This window comes from Vanacampus margaritifer, chromosome 12 (genome assembly GCF_051991255.1).
Source record: "Vanacampus margaritifer isolate UIUO_Vmar chromosome 12, RoL_Vmar_1.0, whole genome shotgun sequence".
Classification (NCBI taxonomy): domain Eukaryota; kingdom Metazoa; phylum Chordata; class Actinopteri; order Syngnathiformes; family Syngnathidae; genus Vanacampus; species Vanacampus margaritifer.
The window spans coordinates 18,932,353-18,945,168 of record NC_135443.1 but is presented as its reverse complement, the minus strand read 5'-3'; the positions used below and the strand labels follow the sequence as shown (position 1 = coordinate 18,945,168).

Here is a 12,816-nt window from a genome sequence, read left to right as displayed (position 1 = left end):
TGCAAGTTAAGTGTTTGATTGACGCTAATATGCGAAGATGAAGCTCCTTCCAAAAGTGAACGTGGCGCGTGTCCGCGGAAATGCTCCCACAGAGTCAGTCTAGCGGAGCATTTACGTGAAAATACAGTTAATCTAATGTATGAATGGGGCAGCGGGTAACGACTCTAATGTAGCCCAAGATAGCGGAGTAAGAGTAACGTTACTTTTTCACACAGCTACTCAAGTACAAGTAAAAAGTATTGTGTGGTAAAACTACTCTTAGAAGTATTTTTTTTTTAAAAAGTTACTCGAGTAAATGTAACTCGTTACTACCCACCTCTGATCGTAAATACTAATATAGGTTATTCTGATACTGTGTATACTGTATATAATACTATAACTGCCTGATAGCTGCTGTAAGCAGGCATCTCAAGGCAATTGAGAAAAGATTGTCAAAGGGCAAATAAAAGCAAGAGCGGTACTGGCTTTCCATCAAAATAACGAACTGATTGCAAGAAGTCATCAGAGCTGCTGTCTGTCCCTGTTTATCTGCCGTTCAGGATGGATGACCACAAAGTTGTCTGCTTTCCAATCCACTCCTCCCGTCTCCCCACAATCAACTTGAAGAGACCTTCTGAACAAAACAGCCACTCTCACAGGATAAGTGACACATCATTTGATGCTGATTGAGTATAAATAGCTGGATACCTGAAGGTCTGATTAAGTCCCCAAAGCTAGCAGTGGCGACCCATGCATGCCAATATGTACAAGAGATGTCGTCTAAGAGATTAGTATTTGTGTGGAGAACACTTAAAATGAATTCCAAGTGACACTGATTCACTGGCTAGGCTGTTGAATTATGCCTCACACTAAATGATGCACTTTAAAAGATTTACATTTTAATATTTCATTATTGCAAAAGTCTGAGAAAAAGTTGATACGTTGCAAGAATAATGTGATATTATGAAGATTTTTTCCCCACATGATTGTGAAAATTAGGCATCCTAATGCATAAAAAAATATTTTATTCTCATAAGACTAAAAAAAAAAAGACGCTAAAACTTTTTACTCCAAAAAGTAGTTTTTTTTATAACATGTAAAGCATTATTTCTAATATATATATATTATGCTTTGGAATAAAACCAGAATGGCCCGAACACAACACGTCTTTGTAGCTCCATGATGAATACATATTTTCTTCCTCTTTAGAGCATTAATATTTTACTAGCCTGCTTATTTTCTTTTTAAATGAAGGGAAAAAATATTGAATTGCATACGCAATATATAGCAGGGGAAAAGTCATTCAAATGTAGCGCTTTCACCACAGCATACATATGAAACATTAATGGCGTTAAAAAGCAATGATCAATAGTTAAAATGATCAATGCGAATGTTAATTGTGTAGCGTTGAGTGATTTTTCACATGATCTTTGAGGTGCTAGTTGTACTTTGATACATGCATGTTACAGTTACCAGGCAAAAAAGAAAAGGCTTAGCGACGATAGCTGGTGAACACTGCGGAAGATTTAGCTCTTATAAAGCATCCTTAATGGGTCAGTGGAGTGGAAAACACAAAACGTAGAGTGACTCTTCATGTTCCACTCGCACAGATTCTCCAGATTGGATGCGAACATATTTTTTTATAGAGGCTTAGGACCTGATTTAGAAAGATCCTAAAAAACGGGCATGAGTTGTGTGTTTCTTTTAACAGATTGGCGCATGACGTAGGTTGCGGCGCAAACTTTACATGAAGTGCCATTTGATGAACTACGAGTATGAGCGTTCCAAAAGATCATTTTCATTCCAAAAGCAACACAAACAATAACATAAACATTGCTATTTAAATTTAACGTGCATTTTAAGCAACCACAACTTCCCCTGTGATGTTTAACCCACTCAAAGACAGCCATATTTTAGCAATGCGGGAGATTAAGTGCAAAGAGCCCATTGGCGTTAGGAGACTGCCCTATTTTTGACACTTAGGTAGGTGTCATGGTTTTCACCATGGAAAATTTGGGAGAGCACCGCAAACGCAAATTGAAGTTTGATGCAGTTGGAAGTGTTTGTGGCTACGGCAAACGAGCCCTGGATATTGGCAGTACTTATATGACCCTTTCTGAATCACACACAGCTTGCACATTCCAAGAAAGTGCGTGCTTACGATTGCTGTAAATAAAGTCCCTGTCTGGGGGTAGGAAGTTACACAGTGCAGTCTATTGTGCTCCGATAATTTGGGGATACCTGATGTGGTATATGACAATATTTAATAACGCCGACATTGCGTTAGTTCTCTGTATTTAATTCTGAAGTTGTTTGTTGTGTTGTCATAGTCACCTACTGGGACCACTGAACCGCTTACACATAAAAGGTAAGTTGGACAAAAGGTTAGCTAAGATGCGCAACATTCCAAAGAGTAATTAATGTTCTTTCATGTCCTCTTCTAGAGTAAATTAACCTGCATAGTCTCCATGTGAGCCAAATAAACCAAAAAAGGTGCTCAGTTTATCAGGTGATATGGCATGACCCCTTCTTGTGATTGGGTCCAAGTCAGACTTTACATCTTGCAGATGCTCCAGTCTTCGAACCTCATTGGAAGTTCCTAGGCCACCTACTATGCCAATGCCAAATGTGTTTTTCTAATTAATTTTCTAAACCGTGTATCTTGTCCATGATGACAGCACAACAAAAGTAAATTCCAAATGTTAAGTATCTTTGATCTGCTTTTCTGTTCTTAGGTGATAAGAAGAGTAACACTCAGTGTAGTTCTGCTGCTCCTCCAAGGTCTGATGCTCAGAGATACACTTCCACATTGTTTGTGGTAGGTGGTTATGTGAGTTATATTCTTTCTATCAGTTCTAATGATTCATGGCACTTACCGATGCTACAAGGCATTTTTGTCCAAATAACTCATCTCTCCCCATCAATCACCATTTTCTAAAATGTTTACGTAAGGCCATTTTATCTTCCCATTTTGACCATGTCTACATGTCTCCCATTCATTTAGTTATAGCCAAGCGCTAAGCATAATTTTGTTAGAGAAACAATAATTAATAAATACATGAAATTAAGATATGGATGCTTGTGAGTGATCAAGTAATTAGTTTGGATTGTGTAATTATTATTATTATTATTTTTTTACATTGATTTGTTACAATTCCTACTTTATTCTAGTCAGATTGTAACTTTATTATATGTTTCGGAAAAATATGACGTTTTTCTCATTTCTTGTTTTCTTTACTATCTCATTTCCCTATGCACTTATAGCCTTAATGGTACTTAGTATACAAGATCCACCTTCAATGTATATTTTATAAGTCCCATATCTCAGTCTCTGTTTTTTTTTTTCTTTTTATAATGCATGCGTCTCATTGGGCTTACTAGAAACAACATATCCATTAATGAGGTACAATACAAGAGCTGCATTAAAGAATTCAGCTTTTACAAGTAATGATGATTTAATAAAACTTTAATAATGTGGTTGTAAAACTGATCATCGTGAGATGAGTCTATAATTACAGTAACGGTAATAATGCAATAATAAATATGTTATTAGAAAAATGCATTAATCTTTTTTTTTTTTTAAGGAAGAATCTCATTCCTCAATTATTTATATTAATCGTAAGTATTCAGAATACACATCCCTTCATTTTGTACGTCTATGGCAAAACCAAGGCAAAAATGCTGTCCAAAGCAGATTATGTCAAGATAGCTGGAACTTTTATGGATTTGTAATTGCACATAAAGAGGCTTGTAAAGTAGTCCTGAAGCTTCCCTGGCATTTGCACTATTGTACAATAATAACGACGAGTAAATAAAAAAATAAAAAAAATAATGCATATTGATTAAGTGTTCTACCCCGTGAAGGTGATTTGAAGGCGTTGGTAGCCTTTAATGTGCATACATCACCAACCTGGCAGGCACTGATGGCTTTGCTGCTCCAACCTTTTGGCACGCTCCCACCCACGCATCCTCCATCCTGGCTCCCCCGTCCTTCCCTCCCACCCTCATCCTCCCCCTCCTCCCAAACCCTCCCATCTTCTTCTCCCCACAGCGTCATCATCAGTGTGATTATTTAAGGCGGCGGAGGGACAACTTTTTGTTGTCTCGTACAAGGAGGCGAGGGAGGAGGAGCGGAACATGATGGATGCTCGCGGACTTCTTTAGCACTGGCCAATCAGAGAAGGCTCTTTAAATGCTCTATAAATTAAATAGAACATTCACTTGACCTTCTACATCATTTGCAGGTAAGATGGATATTACATTTCTTAATACCTGGTTGATTATATTTTTATTTACCAAGAGAAGGGCATTTCCATTTTGTTTTAATTAAAAGGACGTATTTGGTGATTTATAACATTTCAACATCAACCATGTTCTTGAGCACAAGTCAACTTCACTACTCTACTGGCAGATCTTATTGCCATCACAAAACACTTTTAACTGCACAGTCAGCATTTTAGTAACATTACAATGTACAAAAAGGGCTACTAACTAAAAACTAAAGCAAAGCAAAACTACTCACCCTTTAATGACACCCGACAGTCACATAATGGAGAGGGAAAAGTGGCTGCGGAGGGATACTGTCATCTCAAGTGGCGTTTTATAGGGATTGTTGTGTAATGTATGATCAAAGTGCCAGCATGTGCTCCGGAAAATTATTAGTGCATTTAATTAGTCTAAGATTGGCTGATAAGATGACCTGCTCCGCTATAGAAAATGAATGGCTGATAGGATGGAAATAGCTGATCAAATCAATCAATGTATTACTCATTTGGTAAATGGCAGGCAGACCCTTTCCCATGTCACAGTGAGCTTAATTTCCTGTTCTATGGTGGCATCACAATAAAACACAAAAATCCATTAGATGTTCAAGAAGCTGACAATCGAGCCTCTTCATCAAAACCAGATGTCTGTTGTAGTATCAAGACAGACCTGAGAGAGCCGACATGTTGGCCAAGGGCATACAAACAAGCAAGCGTTAGGTCACTTACTAATTGGCTATTGTTCCGCTTCATGTCACAATCAAAGAGTTTGTGGCTTGACCTTGGGGTTGACCACACACATAAGGATTTACCATTACAAATATTTCAGAGGTTTAACATTTACATGCCCTCTCATTGATTCAGGTTATTTTAATCTAAGAGCATTCAATTGATGGCAACTGGACTGCTTCGATTGTTTGGTACACACATAAAGACAACCGGGCTGTTTTTATCCCGATTTTGCCTCTTTCCAACCAAGGAGGTGAAACACCTGACAATCTGATGTCTTATAAGATTGTGTGAGGTGTGTTAAGAGTTGATTTGTCCCGATAATAGGGTCAAAAATGACAATCTTAGGCTGGGTACACACAAAAAGTCAATTGGGTTTTTTTTGTACCGATTTTTCCCCTTCCCGACCAAGGACCTCAAACACCCTTCAATGTTTTGTTTTAAAATATTGGCCAAACATTATTTTTTGGTCTGAGGTGTGTTAAATGGATACTTGACTCATTGAGCCATTTTCAACTGTAACATTTTGTCTATAATTAATGTGCTAACTTCATTATTTTTCATGAACAGTTAGTACATTTAAAGTCTAATTTTGGCACCTGCTGTCCACTGAAGATGACATCACCTGAGCTGAGGAAACAGGTAGCGATCAATCATGGCTCAGAAAACAGGTGTGCCATGATTGGTCATTACCTAATTCCTCAGCACAGGTGATGTCATCTTCAGTTCACAGCAAGTGTTTTTAAAGGTATTAGTTCTACATGAAAAATAATGAAGTTATCAAACTAATTCTGGACAAAATATTACATTTTTACTGCTGAAAATGGCTTAATGATTTAAGTACACCCCTAAGAGTTAATTTCCGAAATAATAGCGTAAAAAAACAAGTCGCGGCCAACAATCTTAAATATTACACGAACCATAAAATAAATAACAAACAATAACAAAATGTAACCTACTTGATGCTATTTTTGTACATATATATATATATTTTTTTAACTACAGTGCTCCCTTGTTTTCCGCAGGGCATAGGTTCCAAAACATACCCAAAATAAATTAAATCTGTTTAAGTCGTTTATTTTTTACATTTATTATAAATGCTTTATGGCTCTAAAACCCCTCACCACATTGTTTATACACTTTTCTCATCAAGACATTTATATTTTCTCACATTTCTCTCTTGTTTAAACATTCTCAATGCTCAAACCTTCATAATTAAAAAATAAATAGGTACATTACTGTAAAAAAAAAAATGCATGCAAAATTGCACACAAAAAATCTGCCAAACAGCGAATCATTTTCATTTTTTTAAACTAAGAAAAATGCTAAAAAAATAAATAACAATATGAAATATATTTTTAAAAAGTCAAAATGAAATGAAAACTACCTACAATGAAAAATCTTAAAAAATATTAAAACCCATCTTAAGTGAACTTAAGTGAACTCTATCAGAGTTCATGAGTAGAAACTTCATTCCACCAATTATTGTCCTTGCACTCTATATAATACATGGCTACTATTGTTCTTTCTTGTTATGATGTAGCTTCAATTAAAATGCCTTGTGACCACGCTGAGCTTATTTCTAGCGACACTGCCCTGCGATAAGTCACAAGGTTGCAATAAATTGCATGGAGGCCATTTCTCGCTGTAGTGGCCTCAGTTAAAGTTTCCAGATATATTCATAGCGACGGCACCACCTGCCATTCTCGATAACGTGCTGAAGGACTCGGGCAGTGTACAGTAATTTGTTTTTCCGATGATATGAATCCTGACCAGGTGTTGAATAATGCGTCCGACTTTCTCTTCCAGGTCAAGGTGACTCTCCAAAGATGATTCGCCTGCTCCAAAATACCGTCTTCATGCAAAAAGAGTAACAATTAAGGCATCGCTGCCATGCTGCACCACAAAGACCCATCATTTTTCTCCTAATTTTGCCCGGTCAAGCTGTTCTCAAATTGGTCACGAACAAAATGGCCGAATCAAACATCAGCCACCTATTGACGGCTCAGTCTGCCGGCAAGTCGGATCATTACATAGACAACTACGACGTGGACTACGGCATTCCACCCGACGAGATTCCTGACACCACACAAGGTCTGGCCTTCTACGTGGCCACCATCATCATCGGCGTGGTCCTCGTCTGCATCATGTTGGTATGCGGATTGGGAAACTTCATTTTCATCGCCACCTTGATGCGTTACAAGAAGCTGCGCAACCTCACTAACTTGCTCATCGCCAACTTGGCCATCTCGGACTTCTTGGTGGCGGTGGTGTGCTGTCCCTTCCTGGTAGACTACTATGTGGTCAAACAGCTGTCATGGGATCATGGGTTGGTGCTGTGTGCTTCGGTTAACTATCTCCGCACCGTGTCGCTCTACGTGTCCACAAATGCCTTGCTCGCTATTGCGGTGGACAGGTAAGGAATAAGGGAAATTTGTATGCCCATTAAAATGTCTTGCAGCACTTATAGTATCCTCTCCATGATGTTGGATTTATCATCTGTATCAGGGATAACTTAAATGAAAATGTTCATCATTTATACTTATGGGGCCACATAGAACCACATATTCCCTAACCAGATGGATGACAAAACTGTTATTTTAGATTCTCTTGGGACAAAATACATGCTGTTAATAAATGTATTTATTTTTATAGGACATATCTCATTGCATGCATAAAATATCAACTATCCTTAAGGGTTTGAAGTAAACAACAAAATAACCACAAACTGTATTTTTTCCCAGTGCAATAAAAACAAAAATGTAATTAAAAAAATACCAACATACAAGGAACCAACGTTAAGTGCAAAAAGTTTAATATTATTGATGTGCTGTGATATTTGTCCTGCATATCATTCCAACTCTGCAAAAATGTATTCGGACTTCCGGCACGTTGCAGTATTAAAGAAGTATAAGACCGAGTGCAAGTGCAATTAACACATGCCTGCCATCTAGTGGTGATTGGTAATGTTACAATTTAAAACATTTTTATAACCGCAGATTTTTTTTCTTGTATTAAAAAAAAATCACATTTTAAGATTTTTGGGGTGTTTTTTCAGGAATTTATATCCTTCCCCAGCCCCTCCTTCCCCCTTTTTTTCAAGGAAAATGTCATGGATATTAATCAGCTGTGTTTTTTTGCATGTGCTTTTTTTTAAACATTTTGAAGGATTATAATTTTATTTTTTTGGGGGGTGGGGGCACCCATTCCTGATATAGATTATCCGATTCCAGTATTTTTTTTATTAATTACTTGAATTAATCTAAAAATAATAAAACATTTATTCATGCCCATTTTATCACTCCAGGCAACAGAGTACTTTTTCCGTGCCCTAATTCCTGAACCACAAAATTGGGTCCACAAAATAGATTCCCACCACAACATATAAAGCTGAATATTTTGACGCAGCCCAAGATGAAACTGTAATTCACCAACTTCTCCAATCGATAGAGCAACTAGTTCCACTTACGTAATGCATGCAAAAATTGAGGATATGCCCAGTGACTTTTTTTATGCTTGTCTGCAATCTCACATTTCTTGCTGCGTTGTATATATCCGTTCTCTCTTGTCTCTCTTGTCTCTTTTGGCACACAGTCACAATTGTCTTTTAATGATGGAAAGAGTAAGTTGTTTCTGCATTAAAACATATTAAGTGGGACATACCGTAATCACGCTTGCCGCTTTGAAAAGGAAGCTGATGGATGATTCGTTAAAAACTCATTCATGCTTGACATGTAAATTAGTGGTTTCAGTAAAGGTAAAGCTATACTGCAGAATAATCAATAGTATTGGATTTTCCTCCGCCGTTACTTTGTTTTATGCACCTACAACTATGACACTGTCTGGAACTATTCAGTCAAGAAAATAATTTTGCCTTCCAACCAAGGCAATAATGATTCTTTCAAGTTTGGGGTCACTGATTTATCTGGAATGACTCATCCACTTGAGCGGTGTAAGAGCAGACCCACATTCTTTGTGATCCATTGCACAGGAGATTATGTTGATGTCATTTTTGAACAAACAGTCGTAAATAATACATATTTTGAGGATATAGTGCAATTCAGCTGCGTCGATTCAATGGCGCATAACTGGAGAGCAAAACCGTTAAGCAAATGTTTGTGCCATTTACAATTTATATATTAATTGAGGTGTTAGTATCCTTTACGTCACAGTCAGCCTCTTCAAATTATAGAACCAAAAGCTTCATTTCCAACATACTATAAACGGCCCCCATTTAATGTGTTGGTAAGCCCCAAAAAGGAGTAACCAGTTTCACCGATACCTGGCTTTCATGCAGCTGCTCAGTGACCATAGATATTAATCATTGTCTATCTATTATGTACACTCAATATCACATTATGTGCCCTATTTGACTGGTGACTGAGATAGGCACGCAGATCCTTATCTGCCAGAACTGGTTATAACCAGTATCACAGGCAAAATTAGCATTTTGCGCCTCATCACACACAATGAATTGCAAAACCTGGGAATGAAAGATTGTCAAGATTTTCCAATCCCTGTAGATGGTCTTAAAAAAGTTCAGCTGGGCTCACGTCACCTACCGCGCGTAGTCGAAGTTCAATGGAAGATTTGTGTCTTTTGCAGTGTAGCAGCTGGCTAGCAATGAGCTTCAGCTGGCTACTAGTTGCGGAGTCGCTCCTAAATCAATAATCATTGCCTCTGTGGTGGCGTATAAGATACACTTGTGGTATGTATCATTGTCACGAAAGGATGGCGAGAAAAAAACAGAGAAGCCATGCTAATTGCTAAGCTAACCTAAAATTGACACAGCTAGAGTGTTTAACACCAGAATTAATGCTGCATTCGAGGATGGTCGGAAGTCGGATATATTCAAGTTGTTTTTTCCCAGTTCTGACCTGAAAGCGTTCAAGATGAATGTAAACAACAAAAATGGCAGATAGTGATCAATTATTTTTTATTTTGGTCCTCAAAACTCATTTTGACCTTCAGCAAATTTACCTTCTCTCAATTTTCATTTATTGTAGTCCTTCAGTGAAGTCAGGGTCCTTTTTTTTTTCCGACTTCGCAAGTGGAATTTCCGAGTTCAAGAGGGCGTTTGCGTATGCACTTCCTCGTTTGACTTGAAAAGTTTGACTTTTGAGCATCCTCGAATGCAGCATAAGTATTTGGGTGATGGAGTACACTTTTCACACAAGTCTGGCTGGAACCGCGTTAAATTGAAGAACATCGAACAGCAAAATAGCAGGCAAATTAAAAAGTATCTGGACTCAGGAGAGAAAACCATACTCGCTGAATAGAGCCAAAACTGTAAATTAAGGGTTGCAATTGTTTATAATGTTTTAGTTGATTCTTTTGACATCACGTCTGTTCCCTTAAAAATGCACCCTGATCTTTGGATGGGTTTAGCCTATTTACTGCCTCATCAATACCATATTGTCTATGTTTTCAGATACATGGCCATCGTTCATCCTTTGAAACCTCGAATGAAGTATGAAACCGCCTACTGCCTGATAACTGGAGTTTGGATTATTCCCATTCTCATCTCAATTCCCTCAGCTTACTTCACCTCGGAAACCATGTACCCTCACGGAGGCACCACGCCGACCACTCACAAAGTCTTCTGCGCTCAAATCTGGCCCGTGGACCAACAAACCTACTACCGCTCCTACTTTTTGTTCATATTCGCCATGGAGTTCGTGGGACCCGTGCTTGTCATGGCGATGTGTTACACCCATATTTCCCGCGAGCTCTGGTTCAAGAATGTTCCTGGTGTCCAAACGGAGCAAATAAGAAAGCGGCTACGCTGTCGCCGCAAAACCGTGATGGTCCTCATTGGCATCTTAACGGCGTACATCCTGTGCTGGGCTCCGTACTACGGCTTCACGATCCTGCGGGACTTCCACCCGACGCTAATCTCTCGTCAGAAGAATTCACTGGTGGTCTTCTACATCATTGAATGCCTTGCAATGAGCAACAGCATGATCAATACTTTCTGCTTTGTCAGTGTCAAGAACAATACGGTCAAGTATCTGAAGAAGATTGTGCTGGTGCGATGGAGGTCAACTTATGCCCCAACCAGGACTGTGGATGAACAGGACTTAAGGACCTCATCCTTGCCTCTCACAGAGGAAATTGAATGCATTCATCTGAGGTAAACATGGTCATTAAAATTTGGATTGCTGATGTAAAGAATGGACTTTGAATCAATGAGGTTGCTAAATTACGTTTCACACATTTTTACTGTAAAAATGCTACATAGATTCCGAAGAAATCAAGGAATTGAAAAACTATTTAGTTGGAAATTGTACAAAAATTTCAGCATGTGAGCATGAACATCAGCATCACCGTTGCTAGATGAACAAAGTTAACATTATTTTTTTGTAAATAATGAGGCACACATTGATCTTTCACCGCATACTAATGTGCCAAGGCACAGTGGTTGGAAATCATTCAAACATTTGTACAAAAAAGACGCATGGTTGAAATTGTTTTAGACAGTCTCGTTGACTTGATTTCACGGGCAAAGTAATCTTTATTGATGCTGAAAAAACATTGCTGCCATTGTGTCATATGTAGTTCTTACCTGTACACTGTATTGTGAATTGAAGCTGTATTACACGGATGACTTGGATGTCATTGCTGATCCGTTCGATATTGCTTCAAGGTCTTAATAGAGCCGCAGTACGTGATGTTGTTCTCTGAATTGTCATTTTGCAAAGTCCCATTCTTACTGTATGATTACCGTGCGGTTCCATTTAGTGGAGTGTTTGCTGTTCAATTGGTTTTCCATAAAGAGTGAGCCAATAAATATGCCATGTCTTTTTGTAATTGCGTACCATTTAGATGACATTAAACGCAACCTTTCACTGTGTTCAAATGAGTCATATAAACAATGGGAGAGGGCAGCATGTTCCTACTGGGACTGTAACTCTATTTTAAATCCAAACGTATTTGTGGTTCCTCTGTGTTTTGAATCTGGAACACAGAGATCTGTCTGTCTCTCTCGCAAACACTTGACACCCAGATAGATCGCCATCCTCTTTTGTTTTGTTTTCTCATATTGGGCAAAATTAAGAGTATTCTTTGTCCCACATGAAGGTGAAATTGGAAGTTTGACTTTTTAAAATTGTTGCCAGGACATTCTGTGTGCTTATAACAAATGCACTTTGATCATCACAGAAGTGCCTTCTCAAAATGTGCTCCCCTTGTGGTATGCGCAAGAATCACAGTCCTGGGGAGACTTTCAGGTGATCCTATACAGTAGTGAAGTACTAGTTATACCTTTCTCTTAACGGAGCCAATATTTAAAATGCTCATTTAACCATTTTCCACACTCCAAATTTCCTAAAAAGATCAAATAAAATCCTTAATGATGTTAATCTGTGTTCTTCTTGACTAAACTCTTACTGATATACTGTATTATTAAAAAAAAAAGGAAATTACTTGTCAAAAGGAAAGTCACTGTCTCGTTCTGAAATAAAATAATGCTATGTGAAAAGTTAAAAACATTGAAATTAATGTCTATTTCAAAATAATAAATAAAAATGTCTGGTAACAAGGATGATACTATCATTATTAATAATGAAATAATATTCTCAACAATAATAAAAACACAATAAATAAAAACAGTTATTTATTTGTTTACCCTATAAAGGACAAGAATAATTGAATGAATTAACTCATTCACTGCCAGCCAAAAATTCAATACCCACACGTTCAATAATTCTACATTAACCGAATGTGACAAATGACAGCATAGACTCTCTCTTTTCTGCCTTGTCCCGTTCTTTTATAATCGACAGTAAAAAAAAATGTAGGCTGCACAAAATGCAGCCATTAGTGTCATGGACATTCAAACTGTTTA

At 37.8% G+C, this 12,816-nt stretch overlaps 1 protein-coding gene across 1 annotated transcript; it reads left to right on the top strand.

Moving 5' to 3' along the window:
- Window positions 1–4,095: 4,095 nt before the first annotated feature.
- Window positions 4,096–11,579, top strand: prokr1b (prokineticin receptor 1b). The gene is made up of 3 exons (XM_077582469.1): window positions 4,096–4,223; window positions 6,780–7,386; window positions 10,402–11,579. Exons 2-3 carry the CDS (start codon window positions 6,941–6,943, stop codon window positions 11,105–11,107), a joined length of 1,152 nt encoding a protein of 383 aa, XP_077438595.1. The 5' UTR covers window positions 4,096–4,223; window positions 6,780–6,940; the 3' UTR covers window positions 11,108–11,579.
- The last annotated feature ends 1,237 nt before the right edge of the window (window positions 11,580–12,816 follow it).

Excerpts from the sequence above, each read along its gene's own strand:
- prokr1b (XM_077582469.1), top strand. The coding sequence starts at position 6,941 with ATGGCCGAATCAAACATCAGCCACCTATTGACGGCTCAGTCTGCCGGC. Across the intron at positions 7,387-10,401 it reads CTCGCTATTGCGGTGGACAG|ATACATGGCCATCGTTCATC; the intron begins GTAAGGAATAAG and ends CTATGTTTTCAG.